Here is an 18,210-nt window from a genome sequence, read left to right on the forward strand (position 1 = left end):
TATTTCTGCATACTAAACAGGAAAGAAAGGCTTGCATTTATACAGCACTTTTCACTATCTCAATGTCCCAAAGCACCTTACAGCCAATGAAGTACTTTTTGAAGTGCTGTCACTGTATTAATATAGGGAATGTAGCAGCCAGATTGTACACAGCAAGGCTGCACAAACATTGAGGTAAATACCAGAGAATCTGTAATGTTGGTCAGGACAACCCCACTCTTCAAAATGGTTTCATGCAATCTTCTCTGCCTGAGAGGGGAGATGGGGGCTCAATAAAAACCTCATCCAAAATGACAGCACTGCTAACACTGCAGCACTCCATCAGTATTGCTGGGAGACACGGAGTGTCATCCTGGATTTTGTCCTCAAGTAACTGGAGTGGGACTCACGATCTTGAGGCAACAGTGCTACCTCTGAAACAATGTAGTCACCACTAAGGCCAGAATTCCAGGTGACAGCATTCTAGAAGATAGCACTGCAAACAAAAGATATATTGTAAAGTTTTGCCTCTTTCCTCCTTATTACAGTCTTCAGGCCTTTAAAACACACATACCATTTGATCACTAATTTTCTATGAAGCTTTGTTGCTCTCCTGCACTATGGGCTTTGACTCTTTATCGTGCACTTTTTAAAACCATGCTGTGAATATGGAAGTAAAGCTTGTAAACCAGATTTACAGCAAGAAGTGACAGCTATCGTTCTGGTATGATTATCTGGTTTATGACTTCGGTTCTGACCAGATGGTCAGTTTAGAGCCATTTTGTGGCAGTGTTCATTGGTGCCCTGTGAATGATTAACCACACTGCTGTAGAGAACTGCAAATAAAGATAAAGTTCTTGGCACTTTGGATCCACTATTATTTATCAATGCAACAGTGAGATCACTCAATATTTAAAAAAAATTAAATGTGATCTCCCAGGTCTTTTCCCCTGATGTTCTTCCTCCTAAGGGTGGCACAGTGGCGCAGTGGTTAGCACCGCAGCCTCACAGCTCCAGGGACCCGGGTTCGATTCCGGGTACTGCCTGTGTGGAGTTTGCAAGTTCTCCCTGTGTCTGCGTGGGTTTTCTCTGGGTGCTCCGGTTTCCTCCCACAAGCCAAAAGACTTGCAGGTTGATAGGTAAATTGGCCATTATAAATTGTCACTAGTATAGGTAGGTGGTAGGGAAATATAGGGACAGGTGGGGATGTTTGGTAGGAATATGGGATTAGTGTAGGATTAGTATAAATGGGTGGTTGATGTTCGGCACAGACTCGGTGGGCCGAAGGGCCTGTTTCAGTGCTGTATCTCTAAACTAATCTAAAGGTGGTGATTGTATCAGGATTCTCAGTTCCACCAGCATCACCTGCCACTTTTTCAAGTGGCCTATTTTTCTGCTCTGTCTGAAAAAATGTTGCCAGTCAATCTGGTTGGAAAGATGCAATGAGTGGTCTGCCACAGGGATCAGTGCTGGGGTCTCAACTTTTTACAATTTATATAAATGACTTGGATGAGGGGACCAAAGGTATGGTTGCTGATGAGACAAAGATAGGTAGGAAAATAAGTTGTGAAGAGGACATAAAGAGGCTACAAAAGAATATGGAAAGATTGAGTAGACAAAGATCTGGCAAATGGAGTACAAGGTGGGAAAGTGCAAAATTGTCATTTTGACAGGAAGAATAAAAAAAAAAATTATCTAAATGGTGAGAGATTGCAGAGCTCAGATGCAGAGGGATTTGGGTGTCCTAGTGCATGAATTGCAAAAGGCTAGTATGCAGGTACAAGTAATTAGGAAAGCTAATAGACTTATCATTTATTGCGTGGGGAATTGAATACAAAAGTAGGTTATGCTTCAGTTATACAGGGCATTGGTGAGACCACATCTGGAGTACTGTGTACAGTATTGGTCTCCTTATTTAAGGAAGGATATAAATGCTGGTGCTTATGCTCCACGCAAGCCTCTTCCCACTCCTCTTCATCTAACCCCATCAGTATTTAACCCCATCAGTATTTAACCTTGGAAGAAGTTCAGAGAAGGTGTACATGAATAATACCTGGAATGGGCAGGTTGTCTCATGAGGAAAGGTTGGACAGGCTAGGCTTGTATCTGCTAGAGTTTAGCAGAGGCGACTTGACTGAAACATAGGATTCTGAGGGATCTTGACTGGGTGGATGAGGAAAGCATGTTTCCTCTTGTGGGAGAATCTAGAAATGGAGGTCACTGTTTAAAAATAAGGGGCTGCCCGTTTTAAGACAGAAATGGGGAGAAATTTTTTTTCTCAGGAGGGCTCAGTGTCTTTGGAACTTTCTTCCTCAAAAGGCAGTGAAAGCAGAGACTTTAAATATTTTTAAGGCAAACGTCGATAGATTCTTGATAAGCAAGGGGTGGGGGGTGAAAGGTTATTGGGGTAGGCAGGAATATGGAGTTGAGGTTACAACCAGATTAACCATAATCTTTGTGAATGGTGGAGCAGGCTCGAGGGGCCTACTCCTGCTCTTAATTCTATGTTCTTATGTTTATAAGACTTGGAGGACAATCCTGTACTCCTCAGATACACACACCTCCCCCTAGGAGTTAATGATTGATTGTGATCTGGATTGGGAATGGAGGCCTTCTACCCCCTTCACAGCTACACCTTCTACAATGTGGGGGAAGACCAAAACTAGGGGTCATAAATGCAAGACAGTCACCAATAAATCCAATAAGGAATTTAGCAGAAATTACTTTACCCAGAGAATGTTAAACTTACTATCACATGGACAGTTGAGGCGAGTAGAATAGATGCATTTAAGGGGAAGCTAGGTAAGTACATGAGAGAGAAAGGAACCAAAGTTAAATGCTGATGGGGTTAGATGAAGAGGGGTGGTAAGAGGCTTGTGTGGAGCATAAACACCAACACAGACCAGCTGGGCCAAATGGTCTGTTTCAATACCATAAATCCAATGTTACATATAAGCAGTGCCGTCCATGGATTAAACTACAGGCCATTCAATGGTCTGTAAGGCTCAGAGCCACATCAGGTGGTTTATTTATTCACTGACCCATGCCAGGAGAACCGCAATATATTGCTAGTATAATCATTCATTTCAATTAGTATCTTGTTGGACTGCATCAAAAGAGCAACAGGTTTAATCCTCTAGGACCATTGCTCCCTGTAAAGGTCAGTTCACGATCTTGGACGAGGCCAAGGAGATGCTGATTGGACCCAACGGATCCCTCCTAAGAATAGAACGGGAACCAGAGACCAAAGAACCCATGATTCCTCTGTGCACACTATGTTGATTGGTTCCAAAGAAACATGAGACAATATCATAGACTTCCAGTACAATTGTTGCCTGGGATCCATGTCAACATTCTCCAGTACAGGGCACACCTTAAAGATGTCCTTTTTATTGTCCTCTAATTGCGTGGGAGTGACTCATTGAATTGGTAGAATTAACAGGGATTTTTTAAAAACCAAAATGGCAACCATAAAAACAACAGAGTAATTTACACGCCAGATTATTAAGCACTTTCCACATGACCCAAGGTGTTTATGTCAGCTAAGTAAACAACCAATGAACAAATAGAAATGTTCAAAAGACTCTATCCAGAGTTTCTTACACAATAGAAGTTTTTAAAGCATCCCTAGCAAGTGGATACCTGGAATGAGCGGGTTGTCTTATGAGGAAAGGTTGGACAGACTGGGCTTGTTTTCACTGGAGTTTAGAAGAGTGAGGGGATACGTGATTGAAGTTTATAACATCCTGAATGGTCTTGGCAAGGTGGATGAGGAAAGGATGCTTCCTCTTGTGGGTGAGTCCAGAACTAGGGGGCACTGTTTTAAACTTAGCGGTCGCTCTTTTGGGACAGAGATGAGGAGAAATTTTTTTCTCATAGCGTTGTGCGACTTTGGAACACTGCCTCAGAAGGTGATGGAGGCGGGGTCATTGAATATTTTTAAGGTGGAGGTAAATAGATTCTCGTTAGGCAAGGGAATCAAAAGTTATTAGAGGTAGATGGGAGCATGGAATTGGAAACAAACAGATCAACCATGATCTTATTGAATCGTGAGGCAGGCTCGAGGGGCCGAATGGCCTACTTCTACTAATTCGTATGTTTGTATGTACCTATGTGACTAAATAATTACCAATTATTTAATCACTTACAAATGATTTATTGTGTCAGCTATGGCTCAGTGGTTGCAGTCTTGCTTCTGAAAGAGGTTTATAAGGTAGTTAGAGATTGTGTTTCCGATTGTGAAGAAGTCCAAAATTAGGGACTATAAATGTAAGGCAGACACTAATAAATCCAGTAGGAAATTCAGGAGAAATTTCTTTACCCAGAGTGTGGTTAGGAATTGGAACTTGCTATCACATGGAGTAGTTGCGGCAAATAGTACATATACATTTATGGGAAGCTAGATAAATACATCAGGCAGAAAAGGAGTAGAGGAATATGCTGATAGGGTTAGAAGGCGGTGGCTCGTGTGGAGTATAAACACGAACATGGATCAATTGGCCGAACGAAATTAGAGCACAGAAACTGGGCGATGTAATTTTACGTGGGACTAGGTGAGTTGCTCTTGCAGAGAGTCAGCACAGACATGATAGATTGGTTACAGCACAGAATGAGACTATGTAAAAGCAACCTCAATCTCACCTGGTGAAATGTCACAATCAGTGCCGCCCAAACAAATATCCCAGAGATCACCTGTGCCGCTGGAGTCTCCAAAAAAATCCTCTGCTCCTCTGTACTTGAATTTTTGACAGACAGTTCCAGGGACATAGTCACATTTCTGGATTTGCTTGTATTTTCCAAAGCCAAAGCAACAAATGTTGAGTTTAACGTGCCTGGAGTCACCCCTGTAAGTATCAGGCCTCCACTGTTGTTCATCTGTGTGCACATGAAAAAAGAAAAAAAAAAAAATCAGTCCTGCACTGAACATCTAAAAGCCCTTTTCAATCAGGTACATTACAACAACTTGCATTTATATTGTGCCTTTAACATACCTTGGGACATTTTATATCAAAACAAGTACTCAGACAAAATTTGACAGAGCCATATAAAGACAGGTTACCAAAAGCTTGGTCAAAGAGGTAAGTTTAAAGGAGCATATAAAACAGAGGTAGACAGGCAGAATGATTTAGGGAGGAAACTGTAGTGCTTAGGGCCTGGGTAGCAGATGGCATAGTTGCTAGTGGTGGAGTAATTAAAATCTGGGATGCGCAAGAGGCCAAAATTGGAGGACAGAGATGAGTGTTGTGGGGCTGGAGGAAGTTAGAGATAGAGAAGGGGCAAGGCCATGGAGGGATTTGAAAACAAGGAAGAGAATTGTAAAATTTGAGGCATTACCAGACCAGGAGCCAATGTAGATCAGAGAGCGCAAGGGTGATGGGTGAACGAGGTTTAATGTGGGTTAGTACACTGGCAGCAGAGCTCTGAATGAGCTCGAATTTATGAAGGGTGCAAGATTACTTCCAGGCAACTGGCATTGAGTGTAAAATTTCAATAGATGCCATCATGATTTATTTTTAGAATTTACCTCAAAACTCAAGTAAATTTTTAATTTTTATTGTTTACTTAAAAATAGACTTGGGGCATCCCGACAGCTCCATGTGGTAGTGGCTCATACAAACCAGAAAAAGTAAAAAGGCACAACCTGGCTTGTGTTGAACTTGAGCCAGCTTCAATATACTTAAGAGGTGCACATGTGGACACTAGGTGAGAATAGGATTGAACAGGGCTGTGATGCTTCCCATTATTGAATGAGAAACAGAAGGCATTTCACAAGTATTATCAAACAGAATTTGACACTGAGTTACCTAAAGAGATATCAGGACAGGTGATCAAAAGTTTGGTCCATGAGGTAGGTTTTAAAGGAGCATCTTAAAGCAAGAGAGGTGGAGGGGTTTAGGGAGGGAATTACAGAGCTTGGGGCCCAGGTAGCTCAAGGCACAGCCGCTAATGGCGGAGCAATGAAAATCGGGGATGCACAAGAGGCCAGAATTGCAGGAATGCAGATATTTCAAATACTTGTGGGACTATAGGAGGTTACAGCCATAGTGAGTGGCTCACACAATGAATAGCATCATCCTTTTGGTGGGTTTTAATGGCAGTGCTCAGTGTGAGTTATGAAAAGAGAGCCATCACGGAGTAAAGCTGGCACTAGAACAGCTCAGAGGTTTAAAGTGTTTATCAAGTCATTCCAAAACCTAGATAGATTTACCTTCAACGCATGCTCCATGTGGTTACTCCATATAATATATAAAGAATATGTGCCAGCATATTTAGTCCATTATTATTTGTGCAGGGGCAGGAAACAGAGCATAGCGTGGCTTCCCATCATTCCATTGACTTAAACTGAAGCCAAATATTCGGTTAAAACCATGCACAATGTGTTTATTTTTCCCACTTCAAGATATACATGAATTCAAAACTGCAAGTGGCTTGAAACACAAAATGAGATTGCAATATTTATGTTGCTTAAATATTTTCCAAAGCTTGGCCATAAACCAGGCATGTTTGCTCAGTTTGGTTATTAACATGCAAAGACAATCAAGCTGGAGGATTAGTAATTTATGCAATCACTACAAATTTATTGAGCAATAACCTATAGTTAATTACCAGGAAATGGAGGGTCAGTTAATATGGAAATATTGTATCAGCCATGGCTCAGTGGGTAGCACTCTTGGCTTGGAATCAGAAAGCTGTGGGTTCAAGTTCCACTCCAGAGACCCAAGCACGGAATGAAGGCCGAGATTCCAATGCAGAACTGTCGGAACTGCCATCCTTCAGATGAGACATTAAACCAAGGCCCTGTCTGCCCTCTCAATTGGACATAAAAGATCCTGTGGCACTATTTGAAGTCCTTCCTCTGCTATTCAATGATGCGTGCTTTCCACAAAGGGTTATTGGATATTGATTAGGACAATACACTAGTCTGGCTGTACTTTTCCCTTTCATACCTTAGTGGGTGAGGCCAGCTAGTTTGGCACATGACAGGTATTGAACCTGAGACTACCTAGACTTGAATATTCCAATGCTCCCCTGCCCAACCTCCAATCTTCCACCCTCCATAAACTTGAACTCATCAAAAACTTTGCTGCCAAATCCCTTTCACCCCCGCCCTTATTGACCGACATTGGCTTCCGGTCCAGCAACACATTAATTTTAAAATTCTCATTTTTGTTTTAAAATTCCATGACCTTGCATCTCCCAATCTCTATAACCTTCTTCTGCCAAACAACCCTCAGATCTCCTTTTGCACATCCCCAATTTTAATTACTCCACCATTGTTGGACGTGCCTCCAGCTGCCTTGGTCATAAGCTCTGGAATTTCCTCCCTAAACTTTTTTGCCTCTTTAGCTCTCTTTCCTCCTTCAAGATGCTCCTTAAAACCTCCCTCTTTGACCAGGATTTGTCAGCAGAATCAGTATCACATGTGGCTCGGTAACAATTTATGTTTGCAATTGCATTTATTACATTTAAGGTATTACATAAATGCAAGTTGCTGTTGTTGTGTAGCTGTATTCTGTTCTTGGCAGGTCCTCTATCTGCAGAGACACAAGGAGAGCTCTATTCAGTATTTTTATATTATTTGGATATTTTTGATTGCTGCAATTGGATGATGAATTATAAAGGAATTTGTCTTCCATTTGATAGATATTTATTCTAATAAACTTATCTCTAAAGTTTTACTTCTAGCACTAACTTAGTGTTTGTATAAGCAGCAAGGCTTCTGGTGCATTGTTTCTCTCTAGGCTGAAAGGATTGGGAAGGATGATATGGTTAAAACTTGTTAAGGGAAGTTGTTTGTACAAAGCTAATTCACAAGCACTATGAAATGGGGCCAGGTATATGGAGTTAGGTCACAGATGAAAAACAATCTCACTGAACAGCAGACAGGCTTAAGGGGCCAAATGGCTCACTGCTATTCCTATGTTTGCAGGAGAAACCTCATTACCCAGAGAATGGTTAGAATGTGAACTCACTACCACATGGTATAGATGAGGCAAATATATGAAGGAGAAAGGAATAGAAGATTATGCTGATAGGATGGGATGAAATAGGGTAGGAGGAGGCTCATGTGGAGCATAAATGCCATAGATCTGTAAGAAAAAAATAAAAACTTGCATTTATATAGCAGTTTACACAACCACAGATGTCTCAAAGCACTTTACAGCCAATGAAGTACTTTTTTTTTGAAGTATGGTCATTGTAGTAATGTAGGAAAGGCAGCAGCCAATTTGCACACAGCAAACATCCACAAATAGCAATGCGATAATGACCACAATCTGTTTTTGCAACGTTGATTGAGCGATAAATATTGGCCAGGACACCAGGGATAACTCCCCTGCTCTTCTTTGAAATAGTGCCACAGGATCTATTACATCCTGGGGCCTCTGTTTAACATCTCATTCAAAGACAGTGCAGTACTCCCTCATGTAATTCTATATATTGCAGTGAAGCTATTTGGTGGGTCAATGGAGTGTGTATATGCAGGTTTACATCTGTGACTGAAGACTTAGTCATTTTAATCCAATGATACAAGTAGTGGGGTGGGAGTCTTACGTGGAGGTGCCTCTTCTTCCCCAAGTAGAGAGAAAGAACAATGGTCCTCCTTGCACATTTTTACAGGGGTGCTCTATCAGATTTGGCAAAAGTGCCTGACAAGAAGATTGAAGATAGGAACAAGTACAGAGAATGGGACCTAAAGAATTTTTTTTTTTTTTTTAAGAAAAGGGAGCAGTGAATATGGAAATATCTTCAACTGATAGTCCAACAGAAAACCCAATAGATAGAGGTTGTTTCATCTTGCGTGTGTGTGCTTATATATATTTTAGACATTGGACTATAACTGGCGGTCATAGATTTAAAATTATCAGCAAAAGATCTGAAAGAAAAATAAGGATACATTTTTCACTCAGTTGTTGGGATTTGGAACACTACTTGAAAAGGTGATTTAAGCTGATTCCATAAATAATTTTAATGGGGAGTTTGACAGATCCTTCAGGACGAGGAACTTAGAGGGTTACGGACAAAATGCTGGGATGTGGGACTAAGCAAAACTGCTTTTTAAAAGAGCCAACACAGGTATGATGGGCTGAATGGACTCCTTCTGTGCTGTAGGTTTCTATGGTTCCATGCTGTGTTGATCACTGCTCCTAACAATGTTTTGGGGAAATTAGTCATTAGGGATCATTACTTTCAGTGGCGCAGTGGTTAGCACCGCAGCCTCACAGCTCCAGCGACCCGGGTTAAATTCTGGGTACTGCCTGTGTGGAGCTTGCAAATTCTCCCTGTGACCACGTGGGTTTTCGCCAGGCGCTCCGGTTTCCTCCCACAACCAAAGACTTTCAGGTTGATAGGTAAATTGGCCATTATAAATTGCCCCTAGTATAGGTAGGTGGTAGGGGAATTGAGGGAAGGTGAGGGCGTGGTAGGAATATGGGATTAATGTAGGATTAGTATAAATGGGTGGTTGATGGTCAGCACAGACTCGGTGGGCCGAAGGGCCTGTTTCAGTGCTGTATCTCTTAATAAATAAATGAGGAAAAGCTGGAAACACTCGAGATCAGGCATCTGTGCAGCAAGAAACATGGGGTTAATGTTTCCTGACCTGCTGCCAGAAATGAAAGATGATTTAACAGAGGCATTCAAAATTCTGAGCTGATGATAAAGTAGATAGGGAGAAACAGTTTCCACTGACAGGACAACACGGATTTAAAATAATTATCAAAAAATATCAGGGTAAAGCAGAGGTCTTTTTAAAAACTCAGTTATGATAACCTGGAAGGCACTACCCAAAGGAAGCATATTTAACAGTAACTTTTGTTATGACCGAGGTAGGAAGAGTGCACTGTTAATTCAGTCCCACTTCTCCACAGGTCACAGCATATCAATAAATTTTCCCACTTACCGAAACAGCCAATATTCGCAGCTGTTTCAAAGGAATAAAAAGAATTTTTTTTAAAAAACTTAGACTGCAATGATCTGGAAGGAAGTTCTTTGGTTTGACAAGGTGCTCCCAAAGTCAAATTGTTGGATGCCACTCGAAGTCTTTCCAGGTGAGGTTGATAAAGTCTGTTTTGGGTAGGTGTTCAAAGTCAGTCAACTGCAGAAACTTAACATAGGTCTTTCATCAGGTATGCAGCAACAAGTGTCAGTTCTTACACATTCAGTTCAAATCTTTTGAAGATGCAAAGTTTCTGCAAACATTCAGGATTTCTTAAAACACAGACAACAGTACAGCTTGATGAAGGGATTCTTCAGAGACAGGAGGAAATAGGAATCTGCCACAATTGAAAGACAGGGTTTCTGCTCAAGAGATGCAGGATTCCTTTTGAAAGAGAAAGGTAGGCAGTTTTGCTCCTCTCGAGGCAGAAATAACAGACTGTTTCAACAGTTCAAATTGAAACTGAACTTCTCCAGAAACAAATCACAGCCACCATAAATCTCCTTTGTCAATTGCTTGTAAACATCTGTCCCATCAGGTCAGAAAACAACCCCTCTGTTGGGTTCTTTGTAAACAGGTGTTTTCTAGCAACTCTCAGGTCAACTCAGTCCCAAACCTTTTTAGCTTTTAACAAAACCACAAAGTTCAGCCATCTCCAGATGATTCAATGTCCATGAAATCCTTTTCAATTTTTTTTTTTAATATAGATGCTCACGTTAACAAAAAGTATGGACTCAACACTTTAAAAAGGGAACTGGATTTTTACTTATAAAAAGGAAAAAAATGCAAGGCTACAGGGAAATAACAGGGGAGTGGGATTAATTGATAGTCAGACAGCTGGTACAGGCACAGTGGGCTGAATGGCCTCCTTCTGTGCTGTATGATTCTGTGTTACAAAAGAATAACTACTTTGCATTCGTATTTGCTGGAGGATGAGGTCAACATGCCAGACATCCCAAGGAAACTTATTCAGTCAGGGAAAGGGACTTACCATAATTAATGTAAGCTAGGTAACATTAATGAAGGAATTAATGGCACGAAAGAGCAAAAAATCCCCAGGACCAGATGGTTTCCAGGATTTTAAAAGAAGTAGGTGAGAACATTGCAGGTGCTCAAACTATCATCTGAAGTTCCCTCGAGTCAGGAACCATCCCTCTAGATTGTAAAATTGCACGTTACTTCGCTATGTAAGAAAGGTGACAGAGGGGAAACCAGGAATTTATAGGCCAGTTAGGCTAAAATCTGTTATCAGGAAATTGCTAGAATCTAATTGAGTGAATAAACACCTTGAAAATTTTCGGCTGAGCAGAGAGCGCCAGCATGGATTTGTAAAGGGTAGGTCATGTCGGACAAATTTGATTGAATTTTTTGAAAAGGTGACTAAAGTAGTAGACAGGGGAATGTCTATGGTTGTTACTTATATGGACTTCCAGAAGGCATTTGATAAAGTCCCTCATAAGAGACTGTTACCTAAAGGTGAAGCTCATGGAATTGAAGACAAATTATTGACTTGGTTATGAAATTGGCTGAGTAGAAGGAATCAGAGTAGGGAAAATGGGCAGGTACTCAAATTGCCAAGATGTGATTAGTGGCATCCCACAGGATCCGTGTTGGGGCCTGAACTATTCACTATATTTATTAAAAGAACTTTGTTGGGATAGAAAGCTACATATCCAAATTTTCCAATGACAAAAAAAAAATAGGCAGCATTGTAAGCAGTGTAGCTGGAAGCAGAAAATTAAAGATATTGATATATTAAATGAACAGGCAAGTGCATTTCAATGGAGGCACGTGTGAAGTCATCCACTTTGGACCTAAAAATGATAGAACAGGGTACTTCATAAATAGTGAAAAGCTAGAAACAGTGGAAGTCCAAAAAGACATGGACATCCAGAGATTAAAATGTCATGAACAGGAACAAAAAACAAAAAGCAGCAATGAAATGCTGGCCTTTATATCTAGAAGACTAGAATACATGGGGGTAGAAGTCATGCTCCAGCCAAAGCTCTGGTTAGACCACACCTGGAGTACTGTGAGCAATTCTGAGCACCACACGTTAGGAAGGATATACTGGCCTTGGAGGGAGTGCAGCACAGATTTACTAGAAAGATACTATGTCACAGAATAATACAGTGCAGAAGAGGCCCTTCGTCCCATCGAGTCTGCACCGATGCATTAAAAAAACACCTGACCTGTCTACCTAATCCCATTTGCCAGCACTTGGCTCATAGCCTTGAATGTTAGGACGTGCCAAATGTTCATCCAGGTACTTTTCAAAGTATGTGAGGCAACCTGCCTCTACCACCCTCCCAGGCTGTGCATTCCAGACCGTCACCACCCTTTGGGTAAAAAAGTTCTTCCTCAAATCCCCCGCCCCTCACCTTAAACTTGTGACCCCTCATAACTGACCCTTCAACTAAGGGGAACAGCTGCTCCCTATCCACCCTGTCCATGCCCCTTATAATCTTGTACACCTCAATCAGGTCACCCCTCAGTCTTCTCTGCTCCAGAAAAAACAACCCAAGCCTATCCAACCTCTCTTCATAGCTTAAATGTTCCATCCCAGGGAACATCCTGGTGAATCGCCTCTGCACCCCCTCCAATGCAATCACAACCTTCCTATAATGTGGCGACCAGAATTGCACACGGTACTCCAGCTGTGGCCTTACCAAAGTTCTGTACAACTCCAACATGACCTCCCTGTTTTTGTAATCTATGCCTCAATTGATAAAGGCAAGTGTCCCATATGCCTTTTGCACCACCCTGTTAACCTGCCCATCTGCCTTCAGAGATCTATGCACAAACACGCCAAGGTCCCTTTGTTCCTCGGAACTTCCCAGTGTCAGGCTATTCATTGAATACTTCCATATCACATTACTCCTTCCAAAGTGTATCACCTCACACTTTTCAAGGTTAAAATCCAACTGTCACTTTTCTGCCCATTTGACCATCCCGTCTACATCTTCCTGTAACCTAAGACACTCCACCTCACTGTTAACCGCTCGGCCAATCTTTGTGTCATCCGCGAACTTACTGATCCTACCCCCCACATAGTCATCTATGTGGTTTATATAAATGACAAACAATAGGGGATCCAGCACAGATCCCTGTAGTACGCCACTGGATACTGGCTTCCAGTCACTAAAACAGCCGTCTGTCATCACTCTGTCTCCTACAGCTAAGCCAATTTTGAATCCACATTATCAAGTTACCTTGTATCCCATGTGCATTTGCTTTCTTGATAAGTCTCCCATGTGGGACCTTGTCAAAGGCTTTGCTGAAATCCATGTAAACTACATCAACTGCACTACCCTCATCTACACACCTGGTCACATGCTCAAAAAATGCAATCAAATTTGTTCGGCATGATCTCCCTCTGACAAAGCCATGCTGACTATTCCTAATCAAATTTTGCCTCTCCAAGTGAAGATAGATTCGCTCCTTCAGAATTTTCTCCAGTAGTTTCCCTACCACTGACGTGAGACTCACTGGTCTGTAGTTTCCTGGCTTATCGCTACAACCTCTCAAATAGTGAGACCACATTAGCTGTTCTCCAGTCCTCTAGCACCTCCCCCGTGGCCAGAGAGGAATTAAAAATAAGGGTCAGAGCCCCTGCAATCTCCACCCTCGCCTCCCACAGCATCCTGGGACACAAATAGTCTGGATCTTGAGATTTGTCCACTTTTAAGCCTTCTAAAACCTCCAATACCTTGTCACTCCCCATGACAATTTTCTCAAGAACCTCACAGTCTCTGAGTTCCATATCTACATCCTCATTCTCTTGGGTGAAGGCAGATGTGAAGTATTCATTCAACACCCTACCAATGTCCTCTGGCTCCACCCACAAATTTCCCCCTTGGTCCTTAATGGGTCCTACTCTTTCCCTGGTTATCCTCTTCCCATTCATATACTTATTAGAATTTCTTGGGATTTTCCCTACTTTTACCAGCGAGAGCTTTCTTATATTCCCTCTTTGCTCTCCTAATTGCTTTCTTATGCTCCATCCTACACTTTCTGTACTCCACTAATGCTTCCATTGATTTGCTCTCCTTGTATTTGCTAAAAGCCTCTCTTTTCCTTCTCATCGTACTCTGAATGTTTCTGGTCATCCATGGTTCTCTGGGCTTGTTGCTCCTACCTATTACCCTAGAGGGAACATGTTGGGCCTGTACCCTCCCCATTTCCTTTTTGAATGCCCCCACTGCTTTTCTGTAGATTTCCCAACAAGTAACTCTTTCCAGTCTACCTTGGCCAGATCCTGCCTTACTTTACTAAAATTCGCTCTCCCCCAATCCAAAACCTTTTTTTGCAACTTGTCTATTTCTTTCTCCATAACAAGCTTAAATTGTACCATGTTGTGGTCGCTATCACCAAAATGTTCCCCCACCAACACATCAACCACCTGTCCGGCTTCATTCCCCAGAATTAGGTCCAGCACTGCACCCTCCCTTGTTGGATCCTCTACATATATGCTGGTCTTCCAGCGCAAAGAGTTGTCCACCACTGAATGTTGCAGACTGGCACATTCCAAGGTCCAGGACTACGTGCTGAGGGACGCACTAAAGCTTGAGGCAGCCGCAGCAAAGGCTCAATGGGGAAAGACCACAGTGTAAGGTCCCCCCACCAAGCTGAACTGAGGGGCTGGATCCATGGGAAACCCCTCGAACTGTATCATTAATATTTTCATTTGCTGTAAATGTAAAACTGTAATTGGCATGACAATTGTGAAATGGAAGGGTTGTGAAGAAACTCATGATAGTATTGAAGGAAACTGATCTCCCTTGCAATGTTTGTATTTTTTGGTGCTGTTTGAAACTGTTTGGCAATGTAATTTTCACAGAATTTTATGAATAAAGTATATTTTGGAAATAAAAAAATCCTCTACATATTGAGCTAAAAAGTTCTCCTGTATACATTTTAAGAACTCCACTCCATCTAAGCTCTTAACACGATGATTATCCCAATTAATGTTGGGAAAGTTGAAATCACCTAATATAATTACCCTATTATTTTTACACACCTTTGCAATTTGCGCACATATTTGCTCCTCAGTTTCCCACTGACTATCTGGGGGTCTATAATAAACACCTAGCAATGTGGCTGTCCCTTTTTTATTCCTAAACTCTACCCATAAAGCTTCATTTGATGCCCCCTCCAAGATATCTCTACTTACTGCAGTAACTGACTCCTTAACTAATATTGCAATGCCTCCTCCTCTTTTACCTCCTCCTCTGTCTCGCCTGAAGATTCTATATGCCAGGATATTGAGCTGCCAATCCTGCCCCAACCATGTCTCCGTGATGGCTACTATATCACAATTCCATGTGTCAATCCTTGCCCTTAACTCATCCGTTTTACCTGCAATACCCCTGGCATTAGAAGCCTTCCATCCTGATCTTACTCCCTTGAAACTTACTTCCGCTATATTCCCTCTGACTTGTTCGCTTTCCTGTGTTTAGCTGTGTCCCTATTCTGCTAGGAGTCTGCATCCCCTCCCCCTGCCAAATTAGTTTAAACTCTTCCCAACAGCACTAGCAAACCTGCCAGCAAGGATGTTAGTCCCCCTCTGGTTCAGATGTAGACCGTCCCACTTGTACAGGTCCCACCTTCCCCAGAAACAGTCCCAGTGGTCCAGGAATCTAAAACCCTCCCTCCTGCACCAACTCTTAAGCCACGCGTTCATCTGTGCTATTCTCCTATTTCTATACTCGCTAGCATGTGGCACTGGGAGTAATCCAGAGATTACAACCAGAGGTCCTGCTTTTTAGTCTACTGCCTAACTCCCTGAATTCTTGATGCAAGACCTCATCCCTCTTTCTACCTAGGTCATTGGCACCAACATGTACCATGACCTCTGCCTCATCACCCTCCCCATTCAGGATGCCCTGCAGCCGTTCAGTGACATCCCGGACCTTGGCACCAGGGAGGCAACACACCATCCTGGAGTCACGTTGACGGCCACAGTAGCGGCTATCTGTTCCCCTGACTACAGAATCCCCTATTACTATTGCTTTCCTCTTTCCCCCTTCCTGTACAGACAGGCTGCTTGCAGTGCCAGAAGCTTGGCTCTGTCCGCACTCCCCGGAGGAACCAGCCTCATCAGCCTCCAAAATGGAAGACCGATTTGCAAGCAGGACCCCAGGGGACTCCTGAACTACCTACCTGTTTCTCTTGGACAGCCTGGTGGTCACTCATTCCCTTCCTTCAAGTCCCTTCAGCTGCGGTGTGACCACCTCTCTATACATGCTATCCACAATGCTCTCAGACTCGTGGATGCTCCACAGTGTTTCCAGCTGCCATTCCAGCTCTGAAACCCAAGCTTCCAGGAGCTGCAGCTGGACACACTTCCTGCGCACATGCTGGTCCCGGGGACTGGAAATGTTCCCAGATTCCCACATACAGCAAGAGGAGCAAACCACAGCTTTAAGCTCTCCTGCCATGACTAAACCCTTCAAATTTAAAACTTATTATAATTTAAAAAAAAACAAGTCTTGCTAAAACAATGACTTACAATTCAATCCAGTTTGAAAATTACCCACCAGGACTTACTCACCAGTCAGCTGTGCTCTTTGGAAACTCTCAGCTCCCCTCACTGAGGACAGGTAGGAAATGAAAGGAGCTCCTCACTCCCTCTGTCACAAAACTTCCACTTTAGCACTCCAGTGCAAACAAGGTCAGCACTGTAAGATGGCCCACTTTTATACTGACTGACTCTAGCCCCTGAAAACTGGTTTAAGCCAATTCTCTAATTAACAAGGTGCAGCTGCAAGCAGAGCCTGAGTGAACTCTGTTTAAAGCTGGTCTAAAACTCACCTTCTCCAACCCAAACAGCAACTGTTAAGTTAATCTGCTAAATAAAGGACAGACTCGACTCAAGATAAAATTAACCCTTAATTACCCTCTGTCACAAAACTTCCACTTTAGCACTCTAATGCAACCCAACTCAGCACTCCAGTGTCACCAAGTGTCAAGCAATGAGGAGAGATTAAACAAACCAGGGTTGTATTCCCTAGAATTTAGAAGGTTAAGGAGTGATTTCATTGAAGTTTTCAAGATATCAAGATGGACAAATAAGGCAGATTGGGAAAAACTGGTTTCACTAGTTCGGGAGTCTAGGACTAGGGGGCGCAGTCAAAGGATCAGGTCATATCTTTCAGGACTGAATTTAGGAAACACTTCACGCAAAGGGTGATATAAACTTGTAACATACTTCCGCAAATGGCAATTGATGCTATGTTAATTGTATATCAATTGAGTTTAATTATATGCATGTGGAGGGCATTAATTAGGGCTTCCCTTGACCACATAACGAGACACTTACTGAAACTGGGCTGTGGTTGAGTTAGGAAGTGTATATTTATAATATTTCACTCAAAATAAATGTATAACTGAGTAAAGATTGGTTCCAGTATCATCCTTCACTAACTGGCTTTCTGGAATATAACATGCTAGATAAATTGTTAATTTTAAAATTGAGATGGATAAATTTTTGTTAGCCAAAGGAATGAAGGAATATGGGGCAAAGGTGAGTATATAGAGTTAGGTCACAGATCAGCCACGATCTCATTGAATGGTGGAACGGGCTTGAGGGACTAAATTGCCTACTCCTGTTCCTAATCACTGTTCTTCTGCAACATTGTGCAGTACTGGCGAAAGGTCATTGAACTGAAACATTAACTCAACCTTCCCCCCTCTATTTCAGATTTCCAGTATCTGCAACATTTTGCTTTGTGTTAGTTTTAGAGCCAACAGGTTACTTTTCAAAATGATGATTCCCCAGGGAAAGAAATGTCGCAGAGCTAAAAAAAAAATTGCACCACTTCTCTCCAGTGAAGAGAATCAAGCTTTACAGACCTAGAAGATTCTTTTAAATAACTATTTAAACAACTTGCATGAATATACTGCCTTTAACGTAAACATCCGATGTCTTTTCACAGGAGTAATCAAACAAAACTAACACCGAGCCACATAAGGAGATATTAGGACAGGTGACCAAAAGACTGGTCAAAGAGGTAGGTTTTAGGAGTGCCTTAAAAAGGAAAGAGGGGCAGACAGGTTTTGGGAGGGAACTCAAGGGCTTAGGGCCTAGACATCTGAAGGTATGCCGCCAATGATGTGGCAATAAAAACTGGGGATGCACAAGAGGCCACAATTGGAGGGTTGTAGTGCTGAAGGAGGATACAGACAAAGAACGAACTTGTATTTATAAAGTGCATTATCACATCCTCGAGAGGTCCCAATGCATATCAGAACCAATGAATTGCTTTACATGTTCAGTATTGATGGTAAAACAT

At 42.2% G+C, this 18,210-nt stretch overlaps 1 protein-coding gene across 3 annotated transcripts in view; it reads right to left on the minus strand.

Moving 5' to 3' along the window:
* tmem184a (transmembrane protein 184a) overlaps positions 1-18,210 on the minus strand; it is a 73,776-nt gene that overhangs the window by 53,399 nt on the left and 2,167 nt on the right. For all 3 annotated transcript variants that reach the window (XM_068055890.1, XM_068055892.1, XM_068055891.1), the window contains one exon: positions 4,621-4,854. In XM_068055890.1, the coding sequence (XP_067911991.1) occupies positions 4,621-4,854 (234 nt within the window). The remainder of the gene's footprint in view (positions 1-4,620; positions 4,855-18,210) is intronic.

The sequence above is a fragment of the Heterodontus francisci genome, chromosome 24, assembly GCF_036365525.1.
Source record: "Heterodontus francisci isolate sHetFra1 chromosome 24, sHetFra1.hap1, whole genome shotgun sequence".
Classification (NCBI taxonomy): domain Eukaryota; kingdom Metazoa; phylum Chordata; class Chondrichthyes; order Heterodontiformes; family Heterodontidae; genus Heterodontus; species Heterodontus francisci.